The sequence below is a fragment of the Leptinotarsa decemlineata genome, unplaced genomic scaffold, assembly GCF_025532065.1.
Source record: "Leptinotarsa decemlineata unplaced genomic scaffold, Ldec_3_MD MMD2_tig00000199_RagTag_RagTag, whole genome shotgun sequence".
Taxonomy (NCBI): Eukaryota; Metazoa; Arthropoda; class Insecta; order Coleoptera; family Chrysomelidae; genus Leptinotarsa; species Leptinotarsa decemlineata.
Genome location: NW_027412544.1, coordinates 10,668,170 through 10,692,512, shown reverse-complemented (window position 1 = coordinate 10,692,512; position 24,343 = coordinate 10,668,170). Strand labels below are relative to the sequence as shown.

Sequence of the window (24,343 nt, the reverse complement as noted above, 5' to 3'; positions counted from 1 at the left end):
CTAGAAGTGGTGGACTCCAGAGACAGGGCCTGACTGGGATATTCCTGATGGGGAAAAATATCAACTTTTTTAATAATAATTCAGTAAATCCTAATGATATGAATACACTATAGTGATCATTGGTTTGACAATCATCACATAAATTCAATGAATTTGTTTGGGACCTAAACCTCAAGTTTCACCACAAATCCTTTGACATGCCCCTAGGGACAGTCTGGCTTTGTGTAAAACTTTCCAAGTGAGCGTTCCAGGTGAGTTTTTTATCAAGGACAATTATTGTGACCTGAAATGAAAAGGAATAAACTGCATGGATAGTATAATAAGTTTGGACCAATAATATGTGAACAATTAAAAAACAGATACTAACAAAAGTGAAACGTCGTGAACTTATTTGATTTCAAATAATCATCATTATTAATTTTTTGTATCGTTTTTCATCATTTATCTTCATTATTTTATCTCAATCATTTCTATAATATTTCAAATTTCAAGTAAGTATTTGACCTTTGATTTATTATCAATTGCTGAATACTTATAAGTAGCTCTGCTGCTTCAATTGTAATCATTCTTTAACTTGCGTTATATATTCCTACATTTAAAATATTCAATTCAAAAGCGAAATCATGAGATTCACACTAGGTCAAATTCCAGGTAGACCAAACAACGCAATAAAAACCTCCGTTATAGTTATTGCCAGTCAAATATTATTTGTGTTGTTTATCGACATGGCGGACTGTGCGACATTTGATAATTTGCCAACTTTGTATCAATATTACACAGCCGGTGGTATAAAGACGGGATTAAGCGATAATCAAACTTATTTCACATTAAATAACAAAAACATAACTCTGTTCAGTGGCGCACTTCACTATTTTAGAGTTCCGAAAGTTTATTGGAGAGACAGGCTGAGGAAATATCGCGCAGCGGGACTGAATGCAGTGGAGACATACGTTCCGTGGAATTTACACGAATACGAGAATGGCGTCTTCGACTTTGGAAACGGTGGCAGTGATTTCGAGGACTTTCTTGACGTCGTACAGTTTATTGAATTAGCCAAAGAAGAAGACTTGTTTGTGATCCTTCGCCCAGGACCATACATTTGTGCAGAATGGGAATTTGGCGGTTTGCCTAGTTGGTTACTGCGTTATGAAAATATCAAAGTGAGAACAACCAATAAACAATACATCGAATTTGTTGAGAGATACTTTAAAAAGCTTTTTGAGCTTCTTACCCCCCTCCAGTTCAGAAAAGGTGGCGCCATTATCGCCGTGCAGATTGAAAATGAATACGGAAACACTAAATACGGCAACAAACCTGTTGAGACAGCATATTTGGAAAAACTGAAAGAACTGTTAATGCAAAATGGGGTTGTTGAGTTACTTTATACTTCGGATACCCCTACAAACGGGTTTTCTGGGACCTTACCTGGAGTGCTGGCAACTGCAAATTTTCAAGAAGGAGCTACACATGAGTTGACCCTTTTGAAAGAGTTTCAACCGAATAAACCTTTGATGGTTATGGAATATTGGACGGGATGGTTCGACCATTGGACAGAAAAGCATCATACCAGAACAGCCGAAGAATTTGGAAAAGTTCTAGAGGAAATTTTGAGCTTTGGAGCATCTGTTAATATGTACATGTTCCATGGAGGAACAAACTGGGGATTCATGAATGGAGCTAATATTGATGATGATTCATTCGATAATAGGGGTGAGTACTTATATTAAGGTGTGTAAAATTTAAAACTGAAGGTAGACAAGAATAATTTATAGTTAAAAAAATTGATGCTTTAAAACTGCAGTGATTGTCCCACAATCAGAGAACAACAAATCTACTATATTTTCTTGTTGCCGAAATTGAAACCATGACTTATCTTGTCAATTTCTTCGCTGAGCAATCTATAATTCAGTGTACCTACCCACTTCTCGGGTTGAAATTATCTTAAGTGGAATTGAGAGAGTGATCACTTTCATTGTTTGAAAGACCTTTTTGTTTTTTCATTAACAAAAACTAATAGTACTTATTACTACTCAAATTTATAAAATATATAATTAAAAATTTGAACATTGTATGATAATCACTTGAATTTATAAATACATTAGATTTAAATATTTATTTAAATGAATTGTTCAATTTTCAGTTCATGTTATTTAATCAACACAACTTGTTTAAACAAATTGTTTATAATAGACAGAAAGTGAACATAAAACTCAAAACAAATACAGACACAAAACATATTTAGAGAGTTATATAGAACTTTGAAGTGTACTCACTGAAAACAAATTTTCAAAATCTTTTTCGGGATTGTCAAACTTCAAAAGATAGCACAATGAATTTCCAGCTCGAACAAGTTTACATTTTTGAGGGATACCATTTTTAAAGCGTTAAGAAAACATCTCTGGGTGAAACATCAGTTTGTAAAAAATCATATGAGAACTTTTTTGACTACATGAAACAGATAAACTTGGATAAAATCCACAATGGTGAGCTGAGACAATTTCAGCTTTAACTGAAAATTATTCACCAAATACGTTTATTGTTTACTTGTCAATTGTTAATAACTTTTTACGATTATTCACTTTTATTTTTTGCATTAAATATTTCTATGCCGATGGATGATTTATCAAAATTTTATGAAAATGTATGAGCGGAGAAATGAAAGTTTTTTTCAGTTTTGGGAATCAGTGTAATATATATTTTTTTAATTACAATTATACCGCATCAACCAGCTAGGTTATTAGCGGTGGAACAATAAGGTGTTTTACATTTTATATCATGTTAAAAATTTTGATACATTTAAAAAAACACAACAGTGAGTCTATATTCTTGATATCTAGGATACTGGAGTATTCATTTCCTAAGCCGGATATAAGTCTTTCGTTTTGGTAGCTGGGACATTCCATGATAATGTGCTTAACACTTAGATCAACGTTGCAGTTGAGGCATCGGTTGGGTGTTTCTTTCTTGATTAGATGTAGGTGAGTATACCGAGTGTGGCCAATGCGTAGTCGGGTGAGAATGACTTGCTGTCTACGACTGAGAGGGCGGTAGTTGTTGATAACTAGGTTTGGATTGATATCCCTGAGTTTATTGGGGGTTGAGAAGCTCCAACGTTCTTTCCATCGTTTGAATATATGTTTTTTTATGTCGTTATATAAATCTTCGTGTGGAACCTGGGAGTTTTGATATGTTCCTGGATATGAAATGGAAGCTTTAGCTTCTGCGTCAGCGATTTCGTTGCCTTTAATGCCTGTGTGAGATGGTACCCAGACTATTTCCACTCTTTTTCTGTTGTTGGTTAGTTCTACAAGTTCTGTTTTGATTCGAAGAAGAATGGCATTTTTGGGGTATAGTTGTTGAAGTCCTTTTATTGAACTAAGCGAGTCCGTGAATATCACGGAGTTGCCTTCGGTTCTATTGCAGTGTGCTAGAGCAGTTTTAATAGCGTGTAGTTTAGCTGTGTAGATACTGGAAGCTGGAGGTAGGCGGTAAGTATAATTATTCGTGTTCGTTATAACTGCTGCACCAACCCCATCATTTGTTTTGGAGGCGTCGGTATATATGTGGTTAAAAGATTGGTATTTTGATGTAACTCTGAGAATGATTTCTGTATAATAGCTGACGGTGTACTATGCTTCGAAAGAGCGATCAATTGAGTATTGCACTTATGAACATCAATCGTCCAGGGAGGTGGAATTTGGATGTTTATAGGATATGTGTTACAGAAGTTGAATGAGGCAGTAACTATTTTATTGATTTGGGCATATAGCGGTGTGGATATGGCTTTGTTTTGTGGGAAAATGCGTGCGTATCGGTTTGAGAAGGTATTTCGATATGTAGGATTGTATGTATTGGCTGATATTCTGGCAGCATACTTCAATGTTACGTATTGGCGACGGAGCTCGAGGGGTTGTTCTCCTGCTTCTACAAGTAGGCTTTCTACCGGACTGGTGCAGAAAGCCCCCATAGCAATTCTGATGGCTGTGTGATGAATGATGTCAATCACTTTCAGAACAGATTTCTTTGCTGTTGAAAAGACTATGGATCCATAGTCTAGTTTGGATCGTACTAAGGCTCGATAAAGGTTCAACAAAATTGTATTTTCTGCCCCCCAGGAAGTATTGGCTAGAACCTTCATTAAATTGAGACCATTCGTGCAAGACCTTCTGAGGAAAGCCATATGATAATTCCACTTCATTTTGTTATCAAAAATCAAACCAAGAAATTTTATCGTATCAGTGAAGCTCAACTGCTCCCCGTTCAGAGTGAGGACTGGAATGCTGTCATCAGTTCGTTTTGAAAAGATCATACCTTTAGATTTGCTCGAAGAAAAGCGAAATCCTGAGTATCGGGACCATGTTTGTAAGCTGTTTATTGCTTGCTGTAGAAGGTTGCATATTGTTTTGGTATTTTTTCCACTAACGTACAAGACTAGGTCATCTGCATAAAGGTTGGCCTTCACTGGCATTTTGATGTCTTTGAGAATGTTGTTCATAGCTACAAGAAACAGTGTAACACTAAGAGATGTTCCTTGAGGGATGTCATTGTCTTGTACCTTTGATTCGGATAATATTTCGTTGACTCTTACTGTGAATGACCGATTATTTAGAAAGTTAGAGATGAAGGCTATCATGTTTCCTTGAATTCCCCAGCCAGTTAGTTCATTCAGTACATTTCGTCTCCAAACTGAGTCAAACGCTTTTTCTATGTCAAAAAATACTGCAATAAGCTTTCGTTTGTCTGCAAAGGATTCGGAAATGTCCGCGTGGAGGTTGATTAGGTTGTCTATAGTGGAGTGATGTTTTCGAAATCCGCTCTGGTGTGAGGTAATGAGATTTTTTTGTTCTAGAAAAAATTGCAATCTAGCATTCAAAATTTTCTCGAGAAGTTTGCATATGGTACAAGTCAGGGAAGTGTAATATATTGTCTGTTCCAAATAAGTAGGGTAAAATGTTGAAAACGGATATGGCCAGATTAGGAAACAATTTTAATTTTTAAATTATATATATTATCCTTTCTTACACACAAGCAGTTCACTGCTTCGTAAGTTCTTGTTTTGTTTTATTCATATATTGTCTAAATGAATTGTATTGATACCTTAATCAGAAAGTGAATAAAAATATTATTATTATTTATTATTTCAGAACACCTTCTCATTGTCATTTTTTAAGATGTGAAAGATAGCTTTTACAGATTTTCTAGCCGACCTTTGATCTCATTCACTTTCTGACAATAATGAAGTCTGTTTATAAATTTGTTGGCTTACGTTATAAAATATCCCTGGGGTGATATCGTTGCAAGTATCTCCTTTTCTATCCAAAAGTTATGAAATGAATTGAGGGTATGTATCGTACAATTTAGATGTAACGTTTACCGTCAAAAGTATCGAAAGCGTCATATCAGGTGATCTAAATGTCACTTCTAGGGGAACACGTTTACCTGTCTACCGGTTTGGAAAATTGTCAAACTCGAATGAGTTTTCTACTAAGCTTTGAGCCAAATGAAGTATGACTTTGTTACGACGAGCTGGTTTGGAAGTAGGTGGATGATAATTATTCAAATCAGTGTATAGGTAAACGTGGGCCCTTAGATTGCATTACTTAATATGATACATCAATAGCAAAGTTGAAACACTACGGACTCAGTAATCATTTAATAACTTTTTTGTTTCATATTCAAAGAAAAGAATACAGCATGCCACCTATATAGGGGAGAAAAATCTAAAATGTGTTTGCACAGGGTCGGGAGTACCTACCCCAAGAATTCAACCTTTGCGCATCGCTCTTTTTAATTGCCATCAGACTGCTTGCTGTATGCTGACGATTTTAAAATGCTTAGAAACATCACAGACCTAAATGACTATCTTGAACTCCAAAACGATATACATAGTTCCACACCACTGTGCTTATATAATGCAGAATACAGAAATATCCTTTTCCAAAGTGACCTGAAATTTAATGGACTCATTCAAAATATCACTAATGAAGCTTATAAACGACTAGGTTCCTTAAAACGCCCCACTTATGAATTTACAGACATAAACAGTATGCAATATTTGTTTAACACAATTATTCGAAGTAAATTAGAATATGCTAGTATTATATGGGAATCAAATCATAAAAAATCAAAACAGATTTTCGAAGCAATACAAAACAAATTTCTGAAATATTTGTATTTCAAAAAATACGACAGTAAGCCAGGTTTTATGTAGTATGGACCAATCAGAGATGAATTTCACATAGAATTACTAGAAAATAGAAGGATTATAAAGAGTATACTTTTCTTAGGGAACATTTCGAACGGCAATCAAATCAGCTTTTATATTCCGCCGCCAGGTATTCGTCATGTCAATCAACATAAATCCCCTATTGACAGAATTTGTTCAATGTACAATAAATACATAACGCTCCTAAGGTTTGGCATCTTTGAAGTATCATTCATATCAGTTCATTTGGTTTTTTATTATTTTCAGTATCAGTTCCATTACTGTAATCTGATATTCCTATTTTTCCTTTTTCTGTGAAATATTTTTATTATTTTTGTAATCAAAATTGTATTTGGATATATTATGGAACATATTACTAGGCTCTGCCTGTTTGTTTCGGAATGAATATAGAAATAAATGACATCTTTCGATTTTTGTGAGGATTAGTGAATGAAATTCACGTTACACATCTGCAATCTAATCCAGAGATCATGGTTAGAATAAGGGGTGCTCCAGAAACATTTTGTATTGAATTGGTGAACAAACTTCATTTTTGTCAGTAACAATTCAAATATTTACTGGAATGAATTAAAGTTAGTTAATTTTTTTTCTAATTATGATATTCATCATGTGTTTGTGGATCGCTAAAACTAATATAAAACTGCCAATTACTCAGGAACGGCTTATCAGATTTTAAAAATGAAAATTTGTTGCCTTGAGAATTCAAGTCTACCCTTCAATTAAAAGAAGTAGTAGCGCCCTCTCCACACGATGAGTGATGCATTGTTTTCATTATCAAAATGTAGGTACCTACTTTAAATTGCGGAAGCACAAAAAGGCTATACAGTGTGAGTCTCTAACATGGAACAAATTCACTAAATCAAAGGTGTTGTTTCTTTCGGAAATATGCTCGGACACGTCGATTAGTATTTTGAAGTGCCCTTATTTTCATGCAAAAAAAATTATACAGTGTGTCTCAAATATGAATTATGATTTCATCGATAATTTTTTTAAATGACCACCCTGTTTTTTCAATGACTTTTATTAAAGGGTTCAACAAGTTGCACATGCCTGCCAAATTACAATTTTTCACTCCTTGTCCTTTAAAAGATATTCAACAAACATTATTTAATTCAAAAAATGAATTCAATTCTATAGTCTTCCTTCAATAAATGCTTAGAATCTCAGGGATACCTGACAGTGACATTGTCATAAAAAAGTTATCCAAAAAAAGTAAGGAGAGTAGTATCGCATTCCAATCATATTTGTGCACAAAAACTGTTAGTCGTTTCACAGTTTGTTGTTCGCCATTAGTAAAATACCGTACTTAACTGAAACACATAAGATTGAAATTCTAATGACGATTGGCTACGGAGATAGGACAAGAACACAAAATGAAGTTACCCATTTATTCAGAGAGAAGTATCCTGATTTACCACCCATATCGCGAAGTACCGTAAACAGTTCCGGCAAAATGGGCATTTGAGAAAAACAAATACTCATCGTCGGAGTGCGCTCAGTGAAGAGGTCAAAATAAATGTTCTTCTCTCTGTCGAAGAAAATCCCCATGTCCCCACTAGGCAGATAGTTAGGGAACTCGAAATTAGCTAGTCTTCAGTGGCAAGAGTTCTTAAAGCTGAAAAATCTCATCCATATAAAATAACAATCCTCCAGGAACTCACCGAAAATGAACCAGATAGAAGACTTCAGTTTTGCGAACAAATGATGGATCTACTAGACAGGATTGTTGTACAAAAAGAAAACTTTTTATTTTCTGACGAATCAACATTTATGTTGAATGGTGTGGTAAATCGTCAAAATGGTCGTTATTGGGCAGACAGAAATCCACACTGGATAAGCGAAGGCCACACTCAACATCCAGAAAAAGTCAATTTTTGGGCAGAGATTGTTGGTGATCGACCGATTTTCTTCTAAGAAAATCTTACTGGAGCAAGATATTTAGAATTCTTGCAGGAGGACCTAGTTCCGAATTTGGCTATTTTGTTCCCTTGTCCTATAGAAGTTGACGTCCCGAATAGAAACATCTGGTTTCAACAGGACGGCGCGCCTCCTCATTTTGCAAGACCTGTCCGTGAGTACCTGAATGATATATTTCCAGGCAGATGGATTGGCAGAAGAGGACCCTATGAATAGCCACCTAGGTCTCCAGATTTAACACCTTTGGACTTTTTCTTATGGGGTTACTCGAAGAGCAACGTTTCTAAGACCAAACCGACAAATATTGAGGATTTAAAAGAACGAATAAGACAGGAGCGTAGGCTAATTTCCGGCGAAGTAATAAGAAATGTTCAAAACGAATTTCAGTTACATCTAGGGTATTTACAGTTAGTAAATGAACAACATTTTGAACACTTGTTAAAGAAATACTATTGAATTGAATTCATTTTTTGAATTAGATAATGTTTGTTAAATATCTTTTGAAGGAGTAAAAAATTGAAATTTGGCAGGCATGTCGATAGTCATCATCATTTCTATCAGGCTGGAGCCTTGCTCCCTTACCCTTTGGGCTGGTTTTCGTCAGAGGGACGAATGGGTCATGACTAATCTGTGATGGTGGCATGAAAGTCCTCAGATATCCATACCGCCCTTCACGGTGTACCCCTACCTGGCTGGGGTGAGGTGGATGAAGATATTAATCATCTGTTAACGGAGGACATCGGGGCCTCATTCGACAGAGTGTCGGAGCCTTCTATATCGAGAGGAGTCGTCTACAGCGTAATCTATAGCTTCCCTGACTAACGGATTATCGTGAGTTTCAGCGCAATCTAAAACTCGCCGATTCCTCGACTGGATGGACTGCTGAATGGAAGGCAGCTTCAAATCTCTGCGGATGGCTTCATTCCGCACGAACCACGGAGCATTCACAATCATCCGTAGAATTTTATTTTGTAAAGTCTCCAAGATGGAGATGTTGGTCGTAGCCGTTTGTTCCCAAACGACTGAAGCGTAGATGATGACAGACTTGAACATCGTGTTATATATCGTGATTTTATTCTTGAGGCTTAACTTAGATTTTCTGTTGATCAAAGGGTACAGGCTTGCCACCCGACCCTGGATCTTTGCCTTCACGCTTAATAGGTGCGGGTTCCAGGTGAGCCTACGGTCTATTAGAAGACCGAGGTACTTGACCAGCGTCTGCCAGTCAATCTCCCTTCCAGAGATTCTCACTTTCATAGTCGGAGAAGATGTCGTTCTTCCCATGGTTATCGCCTGAGTTTTTTCCGGGTTCACTCGGATCTTCCACTCTCGGTACCAGCGCTCGAGGTCGCCCAATGCACGTTGCATATAGACGAATCCGAGCTCCCGACCCATGGAAGACGAGAGGAGAGCCGTGTCGTCGGCGTAGAGAGATACTTCCACATGTTCGGACCTCGGAAGGTCGCTGGTGTAAAGCGAATAAAGCGTGGGAGAGAGCACGGCCCCCTGTGGCACTCCAGCAAGGATCTCTCTGTTATCAGATAGAGAACCCTCTACTCAAACCTGAAATGTTCTGTCTTTCAGGAAAGACCCAATCCATCGGATCAGGCCTCGAGGCAGGTCGAACGCAATTAGTTTGTGTAGAAGGCCTTCGTGCCAAACACGGTCGAAGGCCTTTGAAATGTCTAATAAGACTAGATGAACTTTTTTATTTCGGTTTAGCTCCGCGATGGTATTTTCGACCAGTCTCAGAGCCTGTAACTCAGTGGAATGCTCTCTCCTGAAACCGAATTGTTCGTCAGGCAGAACATTTCGGTCCTCAACTTCTTCGTTAAGCCTTTGAAGTACGACTCTTTCAGCCAGCTTAACCGCCGACGAGAGCAGACTAATCGGGCGATAGTTCTGCGGGAAAAGCCGGTTCTGCCCCTGTTTTGGGAGCATAACGACGATCGCATACTTCCACCTTCCGGGGAAGTGTCTGAGGGCCAACGAGCTGTTTATTATGCTCAGAAGGTATTCGACGCAGTTTTCCGGGAGCCTCTTCAATAACTTATTTGTTATTGAGTCGACCCCTGGAGCTTTCTTAGCCTTTGCGGCCCTGATACAGCCCTTTAGTTCTTCCACAGAAGCCGGACGAATGACATCGTCGTCATCCTCCCTGAGGATGCGGTGAACCCGATCCTCCAGCAGAATATCGCGGTCGATGTTGTCGTTGTCGTCAACGTTAAGCTGGAACTGACGTTCCATCGTGTCAGCAAAAGGAAACGCTTCATCGGCGTGGGAGTAGCACACTCCGCGCTCTCCGTGAATGGGTGAAGGAGCAGTCTTCTTCTCTTGAGCCTACGAGTGATTCGCCAAAGCTCGTCACTCCCAGGCTCAATGGTTTCCAACAGCTTCTCCCACTTTTCATTTTGGTGATCAATGATGGCCTGTTTTACTTGATTGACCTTCCCGTTTGCCGCTGTTTTGTCCTCTGGGAAGAGGGTTCGCTGATAGAGCCTTCTCAGGCGATTTCTCTCTCGTATCAAGGCTTTGATACGAAGGGGAAACTCATTATAGCTCTTCAGCCGTCCGAAAAGCATCATTCACAGAAGACTCGAAGCGCTGAACTGCCGCGTCGAGTTCGTCGGGAGAGCGAAGAGCCTCAGGAGGGGCGCGCATCTCTCCGAGCTGAGCTGTGAAGACGTGCGATAATCAGGGGAAGAAAGATCATTGCCCAATACCAGGATTACTGGATTATGATCGGATTCCAGTTCCGACTGAACGTAAATTTCGCTGGTCAGAGAGACGTTTCTGAGAAGCGCGATGTCCAGTACGTCAGGCCTATACTGCCCGAGAGAGAACGTAGGTTCATCCGGTCCCAGCACGAGATATTCATGTCTGTCAGTATGCGCATGGATTGCTTGGCCGTTTCGATTGGTGGCTCTGCTCCATAGTCCGTACTTGGCGTTGAATTCGCCAGCAGCAATTGTCGGAATATCGCTACCCATCAGCAGTTCATCCAGTGATTCTGGGAGTAAAATATTTCTCGCAAGGATGTAGACAGAGATTAATCTGTGCAACTCCGACTCAGTCGAATTTCGACCCCTACGGCCTCAGTTCCGTGTAACCGAGCACTGTCAATGCCGTATTGGATACACTGGAGGGATCGTTTGACAAAAATGCCAACTCCCCCATCAGCACGTCCAACACGTTCTCTATGGTAGAATCTGTAATTTGGAATGACAATGGATTCGTTCTTCAGATGCGTCTCTTGAATTAGAGCTACATCCATGTTATGGCTCAACGAGAAAATTCTCAAAATCTAGTTTTTTAAGAAGAAAGCCATTGGCATTCCAAAAGACTATCTTCAGAGACCTAGGCAATATCGGTTGTCTAGACATTGGCGGTTCCAGTCAGCACGTTTGTATTCACCGTGAACATTTTTTCGAGCACGGGGAATTTGACGAATAATTGCTTCATCTGCTCTAATGCGGCGCAGATGTCTGAAGCCCCCTGGGTCTGAGGTGAGGGCACAGATCGAGAAGGAGCAGGCTTTGCTGAGCCGTTAGCACCCTTGGATGCTGCTTTGGCAAAACTAACCCCTTCCTGGACACGTCCAAACCCCGCAGGTCTACCTGGGGGGGGGGTGGTTTTCTGGCTGATTTGCCTCTGGGCGTCTGAGCCTTAGGGAACTCAGGGCAGCCTCTATAATTGGCAGTATGTGCCCCTTTGCAATTATTGCACTTCGGGGGTTAGTCCTTGCTTTCTTGCAGGCGTTGGTGAGGTGCCGCACTTGACGCATATTGGAACTGCCATATAATTCCTTTGGCAGTGATCGAAACGCTGGCAACGGTGGCACTGATCCACCGAAGCTTTGGGGTGCTGGGGTTCACACTCAAGAGGTCTTTGAACTCAAAGATGTCCTTTTGGTCTCTGGTAACCAGTACTAGGACCATGGGTAGAGGTTACGGAAGTGGGGTCAAAGCCTCTGGCTTTGCCGTCATCAATCAGTCATGAACCCATTGGTCCCTCTCAAGACCAACAATCAGCCAAAAGGGTAGGGGAGCTGGTCTCGAAACCTGGATGAAATCAAGATGGATCTCGTTGGCAAACGATGCTAATGATCTCGGTCTTGTCCCTCTCAGCCAGACTGCGAAGCAGTTCCTCCATACTGCTTGACATTTTATTCACGCAAAAATGACAGCAAAGCTTTGAGCAGATGAACGCAACGAAAAATTATATAATCAAGCGTACTCACCAAAAACGTTTTTTGCTTGCACAAAAGAACACAACGCACCACTATCACAAGCCAGAAACACCACAATACGGCTGATCATTAACCAGAAAACTGACGAAAACATACCCGATCGCTCAAACACGTTAGCACGGTTCCGCTGTCAAAACGGAACTTGGCAGGCATGTGCAACTTGTTGAACCCTTTAATAAAAGTCATTAAAAAAAACAGGGTTGTCATTTGAAAAATTATCGATGACGCCATATCTCATATTTGAGACACACTGTATATTTTTTTTGCATTAAAAAAAAGGCAATTTAAAATACTAATCGACGTGTCCGAGTATATTTCCGAAAGAAACAACACCTACATATTCTTATTAGTTGTTCCTTGGAAATTACGACTTTAAAACTCGAAATTTCGACTTTCGTCTCGAAATTATAACTCTGAACTTGAGATTTCCCATCTACGCTTTCTTAGAAAATGATACTGTTTCACGTGATTTTTTCCGCCTTGATACATTGTTCCGTTTAAAAGTTAAGAGGGGAGAAGAATAATTACGTCCACTCTGTATTTATGCACTTCTATTACTTCTATTATAAATAAGGACTAGTTTTCGTATTTTGTGGCTATATTATATCTCTTTGGATGCAACATTTTTCGAAATAAAGTGCCGAAGTAGTAAAGTACACATTTATGATGGAAATACTGATTACGCACACATCTTCTGTTTTTTTCTATAATAGAAATACAAAGACATGCAATTAAATCAGCGAACTCCATCATATGGGCAAAATGAACCAATGGAATCAACATTACACTAAAAATGTTTTACACATATGAAAACCCATGAAATTAACAAATTCTTGATCAGCTGGGTAAAATGAGCAGTTGAGATCAACACTACACTAATGAAATTTATCTCCAGAAATTTAATCCGCTCACAAAAAGGATTCGAAATACCTATTTAAGTTTCTTCAATGATCTAATTGAACGACGACAGAAAAAGTTTTAGTTCACTTTTCAAGGAGATCCAACCTATCGATATAGCGAGCGATATAGTAATTAATATGTTCCTCTAGGTACATTATTACTTTCGTTGTCATAGAGATTATCTAACCGGATAAGGCTGACAGTTCATTATTGAGAATTCTGAAATAATCGCACCTTCAAGAAATAAAACTGAATATATTCTTTATAAATACATTTATTAAGCGATGATTTCTGTAATAATGTACATTTGATAAAGTTGAATACCACTCCGTATTGTTAAAAATATGTTAAAATATGTTTTTCACGTTAACTACCTGTCGCACCCCTATGATAACCCTCAAAAGTCGAAACTTGTACGAGCTAAGGACTAACGAGGTCTTACCTTTTGATGTGTTATTCATTAAAATAGGAACAGAAATCAACATGATTTAATTAATGGATCCAGTTAATTCTAGCAGTGAGCTAGTGTCTAAGTAAAGAAAAATTTGAGTTCAAAACTCTGAATGAAACATTTTTTCATTTCGGAAAATAGAAAGAATATTGAAATGGGTATATTTTCAGAAGCGATTAATTTTCGTAAAGGAAGTGTTTTGGCTTTCTACTTCTTCATTTTCATATAATATTATGGGAATATTCCAAAGAAAAAAGCAACCAATTTCAGAAAATTTACTCTGCACACAGGTGTGTAGATCATGCAAAAAATAACTTCCAGTCACAAACTGGAAGAAGATCCCTCTCAAAACAGCTACTTCCATATAAACATTGAATGACACAAAAGAAAGATACTTTCCAAAACAATTACTTTTATATGAACACTGAATCAATTATTCAAAAATACTTTTCCCTATTCAGTTTTTACTGCGAACATTCCTTACGGAATTGACTCAGATATCATTTACAGGATTGCTACACAATGTAGTAAATGAACGAGATAAAATTTCACTTACTTTCTTTGGAAGATTCCCCAATTTTTATATCAAGATGAAGAAGTATAAAGCCAAAACCTTTCTTTCTCAGGAAAAATATATTTTTCAGATTAATTCTTGAGTGTAAATATCATTTATGGAGTATTTTCTAATTGAAAAACCCAGGAACACTGATGAGTAATAATCATTAAATTACAATTTTTTCCAAATTTCTTGTCAGGCAAATAAGCAACGTGCTTTTGAAAGCTGTTTAATCCTCAATTGAATGATTTTAAAAAAGGTATCTTTCATTCTTTATGATTTCATTTTTCACGTATAGTTATTCGAAAATAATAATGTATTATTCAACTTTGTATGAAAGCAGTGATGAATACATATAACCCATTTATTATTGAAATTCGAAACATTTTTGAAGCACAATCTTTGCAATATTTATTGTTTTTCATTTTAATCTTAATAAAAACAAAATTTGTTTTCAGGTTATCAACCGGATATAACCAGTTACGATTACGATGCCCCTCTAACAGAATCAGGCGATTACACGGACAAATATTATAAAACAAAAGACATCATAGCCAAGCACAATAAAATTAAAGTCAGACAACCCGATATGCCTGCATCAACTGAAAGATTTGCCTATTCGTCTATTCATATAATCAGTGAATTATCACTTGAAGATCTTGTGGAACAATCAAAAGTATTGTCTACCGATAAGGTGCTGCCAATGGAAATGTTGCCAATAAACAATGACTCTGGTCAAAGTTACGGCTATATAGTTTATCGAAAAAACAATTTGAATATATCCAAAAACAGCACACTGAAAATAGAAGGGAGAATCTGCGATTCAGTTCTTGTCCTCATAAACGGTCAACTCAAATCTAGAATATTGAAATCAAAGGAGGACTTCGAAGGTTTTGGGTACTGGAAATTGCAAAATGGCTCCTTGAATCTTGGAAACGAAGAGTACAAAAACGCTACTTTAGAACTTGTTGTTGAAAACTGGGGAAGAGTAAACTTTGGAAAACTTTATCAATTCAACCAACATAAAGGACTTTGGCAGGGAAATTTATTACTGAACGATCATGTTCTGACTATTGACCAGATTATTCCATTAGAGTTCAAAAAAAAGTGGAATAATGGTTTGAAGAACTGGAAAGTTCCCATTTTCGAGTCTGGACCAAAATTGTACAAAGCTATACTAAATGTGGATGAACCCAAAGATACTTACGTCGATATGAGGGAGTGGAATAAGGGTTTTATTATTATCAATGGATTTGTTCTGGGGAGATATTTGAGATTAGGTCCTCAACAAACAGCGTATTTACCTGCTCCTCTTCTGAAAAAGGGCGAAAATGAATTATTAGTTTTTGAGCACTTTTCACCCTCAAAACAAATAAAATTTTCGGAGAATCTGATTTTTTGAAATAACTACAATGAAATGTTTTTGATATTCAATAAAATTAGAATCATTTTTGAACCTCAAAATAGAACTCACGAGTGGTTATATGAAAACAAAAAATAAATTGTTCAAAATATTAAAAAAATTGTTTTTCTTAAAATTTTCTTCGTCAGATCCCGATTCATGGCTCTATATTCTATATTATAAACACGTACAAGCTGTTCACTTCTAGAAATTACGTTTAACGACAGTGACGCAAATTCAAAATAGACAAAAGTAAAGAACAGCACAACTAGGAGATTCGGACTCAGATATATATTTACCATTGATTTCTGAACAGTTTCCATTCTTCGTCTAGTTCACAAGTGGAAATTCGTGGCTCCTAAAAATATGAGTGACTAGTTGTTGCCCGCGGCTCCGCCCGCGTAGAATTTGGTTTGTCACATTAAGTTTTATGACATACCCTTTTAAACAAATAGTTACAATATTTTTTTATCAGCCCAAAACATCAAGTTTCCAACTTCAAAACTGACGGAATTCAATACAATCTTTGAACTCCTAATTTTCCCCATTGGGGGGTGGAAATTCCTGATTAGCTTTCTTGGTGCTTATTTACGCTATACAAAGAACCTACCTACATATCTCAAAATTCTAGGTTTGGTAGCTTCGGCTCTACTTTAATATAAGAGCGGGCAACAGCTAGTAATTTATATTTCTACTTTACAAATACAGTAAGTAAAAAAATATGCCAACTGCACTAAGTAATGTATAACTTCGAGAATCGAATTATGTTACCTATAAAGAAATTTGTAAAACCAGCACAACCGTCAACGACGTCTGCCCTCACGCGTTTGCCCGCGTTCGATCGCGTTCTCGGCGATGGCGCTTCATTGCTTGGACCGCCTTACCCCCGCTTATCGTCCCCTGTCGTCCTACATTAGACCTGAAGCTTAATGCTGCGTTGCGTCAAGTTAATCTTATCGTGATAACTTTTAAACGATTCGTCCAAATTACTTAGTGTAAAAGACAAAGTTCATCTATATTAAATACTTGAAAGGACAGTTGTATTTATAAGAATTTGACAGATATTCTAAAATGTGCATTGTGAAAAAAGTATCCAATTTAATTATGGCTCAGTATTTTGCATATAGTGTCTACCACATAAGAGGTGGATTCAGCGCCGGATTCAGACTTCGACGACCCATAGGCAGATCATGTGGTGGAGGCCCTCAAATCGTTTGTGGTTAACTATTGAAAGTTTCTATTAAGGTCAAGTTAAAGAAGGGATATATTGAATAAATTGGCTAACATAAAATTTGTTCAAAATCAACCAAGCTAAATCATTTTTCGTCTGATTTTCACACTAATGAACGTATCGATAATATCGTCGAAGTCTGTTTCCCTCAACTAAGGAGAGCCAAAATGGAACTTGAGAGTTTTTTTTATAAGTTTCAGTTTCGAAAAGGATCTTTCAGCCTTATAATTTGTCACCATTAGTGTGAGATGAATTCTCAGAATTACCTAAACGTTGGGAAAGCACTCTTTAACATTGTTTTTACACAACAATTCATACATCCATCTCTCATAGCTAATCTCTCCTCTTCTCTTCTGTTCAAATTCTTTATAGTTTGAAATTTATGAATTCGTTGCCAAGAGTATCATCTACGTCGTCGCAGTAGGTTTTCACCAAGTTTTGGCTGACAGACAAAATTTCTTGATCAGAAATCCAAATCGTGCATTTATAAGTGAGTACGCGTCCATTCTCTGAGCTGGTCGACAACTGGAAGGTAGCTTTGAGTTCTAAATTTGTCCGAGGGTGACTTCTAAACTTCCGAAGCTTGCGTGCAATCTGAAGTGGACAACTGGACGTTTCTTTTTGTTTTTCTCCTTTTTTCTTCTTCGTAGTTTCGGCAATCAACAAGCTCGAAAGCTTTTACTTCATATTCTTTAAAACTGTCTCTTTTATTTTCAATGGTTGATTTTAATGAAGTAAGCAGTGCTGCAGCAGTGTTCAAGTCCCACCTAGGATTTTGTAGGCTTTTGCTGAATTTATTTAAATGTCCCAAAACATCATCCCAAAAAACTGTATATATAGCTTTTTCTCAGTTTGCCATACCATCATGCATACCGACAGCTATTGCTCTTGATTTAGTTGTGTCTTCTTCGCCCTCAATAATTTCTTCGAGGGCATTTATAAAACCTTTATAGCCTCGCAAGAGTGTTTTAGTGGCTTCAACTTGATATGACCAGCGAGTTTTTGTTGTTCTTTTCGGCACAAGAATAGGTTAGTCCGTTTTTGCTTTTCTTAAACAGCGACTAACTGTATTGTGCTTGTTAGTTGAAGCAGTAAAATATACATACAGCTCTTCTAAAAAATCAAAGAAACTTATTGCTCTGAGACAACAACTGGCTGCCGATTGTATGACAAGATTAAGTGAATGCCCAACACACGGCACCCAAGCTGCTAGGCTATTTTTTTCTTGTATCAATCTTAATCTTGTAGACCATTATATTTGCCACTCATTGCCGAAACATTGTCGTACGACTGTCCACGAATGTTCTTCAGATTCAGCTCGTTTTGTTCTAGAAAATTAATCAAGCCCTCATACATATCCTTTGCCTTATGATCCTTGTTAGGCATAAACATAAGAAAACGCTCAACAAGAGCGTGCCCCTCAATAAACCGAATCATTAACTTCACACAATCTTACGGTGCATTATCTGCATTTAACTCCAAAGGTATAGGCGTCGCACGCCAAGATAGCTCTCAGGGAGCAAGAATTTTTCCGACTCACTTAATACTTATCGTTATATTATGACCAAAATCACAGAAAACCTGTAAATTGTGGCCTATATGTTATCCTGATGTATAAGCTGTATTTATGTAAAGTTTCATCTGAATCCGTTTAGGCGTGAAAGAGCCATAAACATACATACATTCATACATCCATCCTCACAAACTTTCACATTTATATCAGTATAGATAGATAGATTAATCGATTCAGAATGACGAAGAGAAAAATATATTTTAATGATTATACAGCACAGTAGTAGCAGTAGTAGTAGTAGTAATGTAGTAAGTTGTATTGACAGAAAAATGAGTGGTCGCAAGTCGAAAATTCTGAAAAATGTTCAAGAGTTATGCATAAGCGAAATGTGAAAAAAAATTATAATTTGAATTTCGAGGAATTTTGAGAAAAACCATATTATTTTATATTTTAAGTGAATTTTCCTTCAGTTATTAGTTACATTTAACAAATCACAAATAGATGGTACTATTTATCATTTTCAGAACAAACATTTTTCCTAAACACCAGAACTGCTGAAGGTAGATTTATCAAAAATCATAGCTACGTTGTTTTCCAATTTTTTTGATGTGCGACTCCATTTTTTTGTTATTTCCTTTACGTTTGAGAAAAAAACATAAAGTATATGAGAGAAAAAATCGCATCTTGGCAAATTTTCATGATTTATGAGAAACATTGAAAAAATTGAAGTTTGACCTTGAAATTGAAGGTCAAGGGGTCAAATTCACAAGTCTTTCTCAATGTTCCGTATTCTAAATCATTTCAGTTAGAGAATGCCGTTGGAACGTTATTGATATCTTTTTTGGATTCGTTTTAATTGTCATCTCCTATAGTCCAGTCATTAGGGCATGAATGCATCTCCGAGTATTTTTTTGAATTGAATTTTTTTTTATAGTTTTGTAAATCAATTTTTAAATTCGGAAAAATCATTATGAAATCTACCATCGAAAATGCTGACAAACTTTCGTGAAATGAGGAGATTTTCAGGAAAATTGAGCATCGATCAGTCGTGATAGGGTAGCGAGAAGCGAGTTATTTATGTACAAGTCTGAAAGAAAGATAAACTTTCCATCCTTTCTATTCCCTTCCCTTTCCTTCCCTTCTCTGAAGCATAACAACCTGTTTGACGTGCGTTTCACCAACCAAGTTGGTGTCTTCAGGAGTGAATAAAACAGTTTTCTTCATCTCCTGAAGACGCCAGCTTGATTGGTGAAACGCGCGTCGAAACGTGTATTGCATTTCTGGTAACTGGGAAAAGTGCTTTTTTGGATTTATTCAACGCCGGAGGTTTGAGCTTTATCATTTATTTTTTCAAACCTAAATGAGATGTGTTTGAGAATTATTATTCCTGACTAAACCTAAACCGTTGTTATAACCGGACAAAGATAACTAACTCCAGAAGCGGACCTTCTATTAGTTATCGGCAATTGAATATTTGAACTTGAACAGATAATGAACCAACATTGAATTCAAAACAGGTGGTCAAGAATTCCATGGAGTAGAGATTGCGCCATTTTATTCCTAAAGAATTCGACATTCCTAAGTACATTCTATTTCAGATTCAGTTAAATATGAAGATTTATTATTATTATTGGCACCAGATCTAGATCGATATTTATGAAAAAATATGAATTACACATTTTGCACTTTAAATGATTCAATTTGGCAACTTGAAGAGAAAATACAAAACATCGAGGTGGTTGACTTCTGTCGTTCTCAGAACACGATAATAGTCGATCTTGTTTGTTTTACAGTCGATGAACTTATGAACTTGCAGATGAGAAACAAAAAATGTATTCAGTAGTATAGGTACTTTTGAACATGTCAATCATACTGAATTTTGCTTGTTTCGTAATTGTAAGTAACTATGTTTTTGCCGAGCTGCCAAGTTTATATCAATATTACACTGAAGATGGTATTGACTATGGATTGGACGATGGAGATGTATATTTCAGATTGAATAACAAAAATATCACGTTGTTCAGTGGCGCACTTCACTACTTTCGAGTTCCTAAAGAATATTGGGGGGACAGATTAAGAAAATACCGAGCAGCTGGCCTAAATGCAGTTGAGACGTATGTTCCATGGAACCTACACGAATACAAAAATGGTATGTTCGACTTTGGAACCGGTGGCAGTGATTTTGAGGACTTTCTTGACGTTGTGTCTTTCATTAAATTAGCCAAAGAAGAAGACTTATTTGTAATTCTTCGCCCGGGGCCGTATATTTGTGCAGAATGGGAATTTGGTGGTCTACCTAGTTGGTTACTAAGATATGAAAGAATAAAAGTGAGGACAACTGATATTCAATACATGTATTTCGTCAGACGGTATTTGAAAAAATTGTTTAACTTACTTTCTCCCCTTCAATTTACCAAAGGCGGGGCTATAATTGCTATTCAAATAGAAAACGAATACGGTGACACGAAGGATGGCGACAAACCAGTGGATCGAGCCTACCTTGAACAACTTAAAGATATTTTCCAAGAAAATGGCATAGTTGAGCTCCTTTTCACGTCGGATAAACCTTCGTTGGGATTCTCGGGAACATTACCAGGAGTTTTAGCTACTGCGAATTTCCAGAACAACGCTACTAACGAACTTACCATTTTGAAAAAATTTCAACCACACAAACCCTTGATGGTTATGGAGTACTGGACCGGATGGTACGATCACTGGACGGAAACACACCATACGAGATCTGCTAAAGAATTTGCGGGAGTATTCGAAGAAATTCTGTCTTTTGGCGCGTCTGTTAATTTGTACATGTTTCACGGAGGTACAAACTGGGGATTTTTAAATGGAGCTGACGTCAACGACACTTCTGTTGATAATGCAGGTAATTTTGTTTATCAGGAATGATGACTCCACATCCACTTCTGATGGATATGTATTTGACATCTATTTTTAATATTGAGTTCGACAAAATATTCACAAATAATTATGTTTATTGTTCAAAATAGTAATGTAGTAATTCCAAAATATTATGACAAACATCTAGAATTGGATAATGATTGTTTCGAAAATTGATGAATATTAATTAAATTGAGAAGGGTATATTTTTTAGCAGAGATTAGTTTATGGAGAAAAAGCATTTTCGGAAAAAAAACTATTTGACGTTTTACTTCTTCATCATTGTAGAAAACATCCACCAATTTTGTTTAACTGATTTTTGATTTACCGATTGAACTTTATATCGAATTGTTACTCAATACTGTCGTCCAAAAATACATTATCAGATCATCTGCAAACATCAGATGTATACCAAATGATAAACGAATATTCTAAATGCAAGCTTGATCGTGTGCATACTTCTGAATTCTTAAAACCTACAACTATAAACGATTCATTGTCCAATAATGTACCAAGGGATGAAACTGGTAAGGCATTCAACCAAGCGCCTGCATGTTTTGATGATAGTGCTTTTATACGTGCCTTTTTTATAGGAGATTTAGCCAAGTCTAACAAATTATTTGAGGCAAGAGAAATATCCCAGGTTTGTTGAACATTTCTTTTGGTACTTTGGTATTTCTAAACCAGTTGGCGAGATCCATAGTTGTTCGGCCTCCCTCACAAGTTGTTATCCGATGGAAAGGAGGGTGGTAAAATTGAATATATCATGTTGGTCACACTATAATTTGAAGAGAAGAAGGCAGGTAGTGAAAGATCGATGATTGTGCGAATGCCTAAACCTCCATAAGATACCGAAAGAGTATCTTATGTCGAAGAGTGTTACGAATTTCTTCATCAAACTTGGTCAGATATGTTTGGTGATGCAAGATTGGAAACATCTCATGAGATGGATGAGCTTTGGAATAGTCAAACAGTTCCTGAGAAGATGCAAAGCTACATGTTTTGGAAGTACATGAACACGAGAAGACATAATTCTCAAATTAAGCAAGGTTTCCTCAAAAAATGTAATGAATTACTTTATTTCTATAAATTATTTCCATTCCAATAATTGACGTCTTCAAGCTGTAGAATATCCATATAGTAGTTAGATCGAAATATTTAAGATTTCCAGAAATTTTTATTCAGACTTGCAACCGTAAAAAAAATTAAAAAAGGCATTGAAATGGGTTCAAATCGTTTTTTTTTTTCGTCGGGTTCTTACTAAATTCTTACTCGGCAGAGTGACCTATGGTCATTTTCACGACACAGTATGAACACATTTTATGTTTCACAAAACTGGAGTTGAAAACTTGCAGTTTGGGTTTTAAATACTGTCATATCTAAATATACAGTCTAATGAAAATATATATGCATAATGAGTTCTGAAGTTTCCCTAATATTCCATCAATTCACATCATCATAGAAAAAATTCATGCAGGCTGTTCAGTAATTTTGCACTGACTTCTATCAACCATACAAAAGATGTAGCTGATAGAAACAGAGGTAAACTCTTAATTACAACAAACGGAATTGAGAAAGTAGCTCTTTCGATAACAATATGAATTACTATATTTCAAAATAATAGGGTGGTACTCTTTAGTAGGTACTCATGAATGGTAGCTTCAAATAATGTAATTTCGGATTCTTTATTACTTCAAAAATAATCTTTAATTGTATTCTGAACTCAGAATGAATATATTTTCAGGTTATGAACCGGTTATCTCTACGTACGACTACGATGCTCCATTATCAGAAGCTGGTGATTATACGGACAAATATCAAAAAGCTAGAGAGATCATTTCCAAACATAACAAAATAATGGTTAAACAACCATCAATGCCAGATTTGAAGAAACGCGTTGTTTATCCTCCAATTGATGTAACTGGTGAGATCTCATTGGATAATCTTCTTAGGCAGAGTAGAATAAAAATATCTTGGAATAGTACCAGATTGATTCCGATGGAACTTCTTCCTATAAATGATAATTCTGGGCAAAGCTTTGGTTATATCGTCTACAAGAAGACAAATATAAATATTCCTAAAAATTCTACTTTGACCATAGAAGGTCGAGTTTGCGATACTGTTCTTGTTCTTATTAACGGAAAACTTAAATCGAAAATTTTGGAAAGCAAGGATGATTTGGAAGGATTTGGGTACTGGAAGTTGAAGAACTCCATATTGAATTTGGGCGATAAGGAGTACCGGCAAGCTACACTCGAGTTAGTTGTAGAAAATTTGGGAAGAGTGAATTATGGAAAGCTGTACCAATTCAATCAGTTTAAGGGTCTCTGGCAAGGAAATATACTACTCAATGGTTTAAAATTGGAAATAGAAGAAATTATACCTTTGGAGTTCAGAAAGTCATGGACGAAAGAACTGAAAAACTGGCAAACATATGTCTTTCGTTCCGGTCCGAAATTGTGCAAAGCGGAATTAACAGTAGATGAACCTCGAGATACTTATCTTGATATGAGAAATTGGCATAAAGGAATTGTTATTATCAATGGTTTTATTTTGTCGAGGTATATGAAACTGGGTCCACAACAAACTGTATATTTGCCTGCTCCACTCTTGAAGAAGGGAGCCAATATACTACTGATATTTGAGCATTTCATTGCACAAAATAAAATTGAGTTTGTTGAAGACCCAATTTTCCAAAATATATGAAAATTTTACATACATGTCTTCAAATTTGCACAAATAAAACAATATCGGTAATTGTTTGCTTGTTCACTAATGTTTCTGTACGCATGTTGCCTAAATCTACTCAACTTTATTCAACATTAGTGCCAGACCTGGCTTTGCATAAGTAGCAGAACATATATGCCATACATATTTTACCTGTTTCCGTTTTTACTAGATGGTTGCGATTTTCAAAATGTAACGGCTAGAAGGTTTTACTCTCTAACAAGTAAGTGCTAGAACAGTCCAAAGTATTAGAAAATATTCATTATCAGAATATCCCGA

At 36.8% G+C, this 24,343-nt stretch overlaps 2 protein-coding genes across 2 annotated transcripts; both read left to right on the top strand.

The window, feature by feature from the left end:
* The first annotated feature begins 556 nt into the window (after positions 1–556).
* On the top strand, positions 557–15,822 carry LOC111510676 (beta-galactosidase-1-like protein 2). The gene is made up of 2 exons (XM_023166609.2): positions 557–1,710; positions 14,758–15,822. The coding sequence occupies exons 1-2, from the start codon at positions 624–626 to the stop codon at positions 15,699–15,701; spliced, it is 2,031 nt and encodes a 676-aa protein (XP_023022377.2). The 5' UTR covers positions 557–623; the 3' UTR covers positions 15,702–15,822.
* A 4,415-nt stretch (positions 15,823–20,237) lies between these two features.
* Positions 20,238–24,097, top strand: LOC111510675 (beta-galactosidase-1-like protein 3). The gene is made up of 2 exons (XM_023166608.2): positions 20,238–21,323; positions 23,082–24,097. The coding sequence occupies exons 1-2, from the start codon at positions 20,306–20,308 to the stop codon at positions 24,041–24,043; spliced, it is 1,980 nt and encodes a 659-aa protein (XP_023022376.2). The 5' UTR covers positions 20,238–20,305; the 3' UTR covers positions 24,044–24,097.
* Positions 24,098–24,343: the final 246 nt, after the last annotated feature.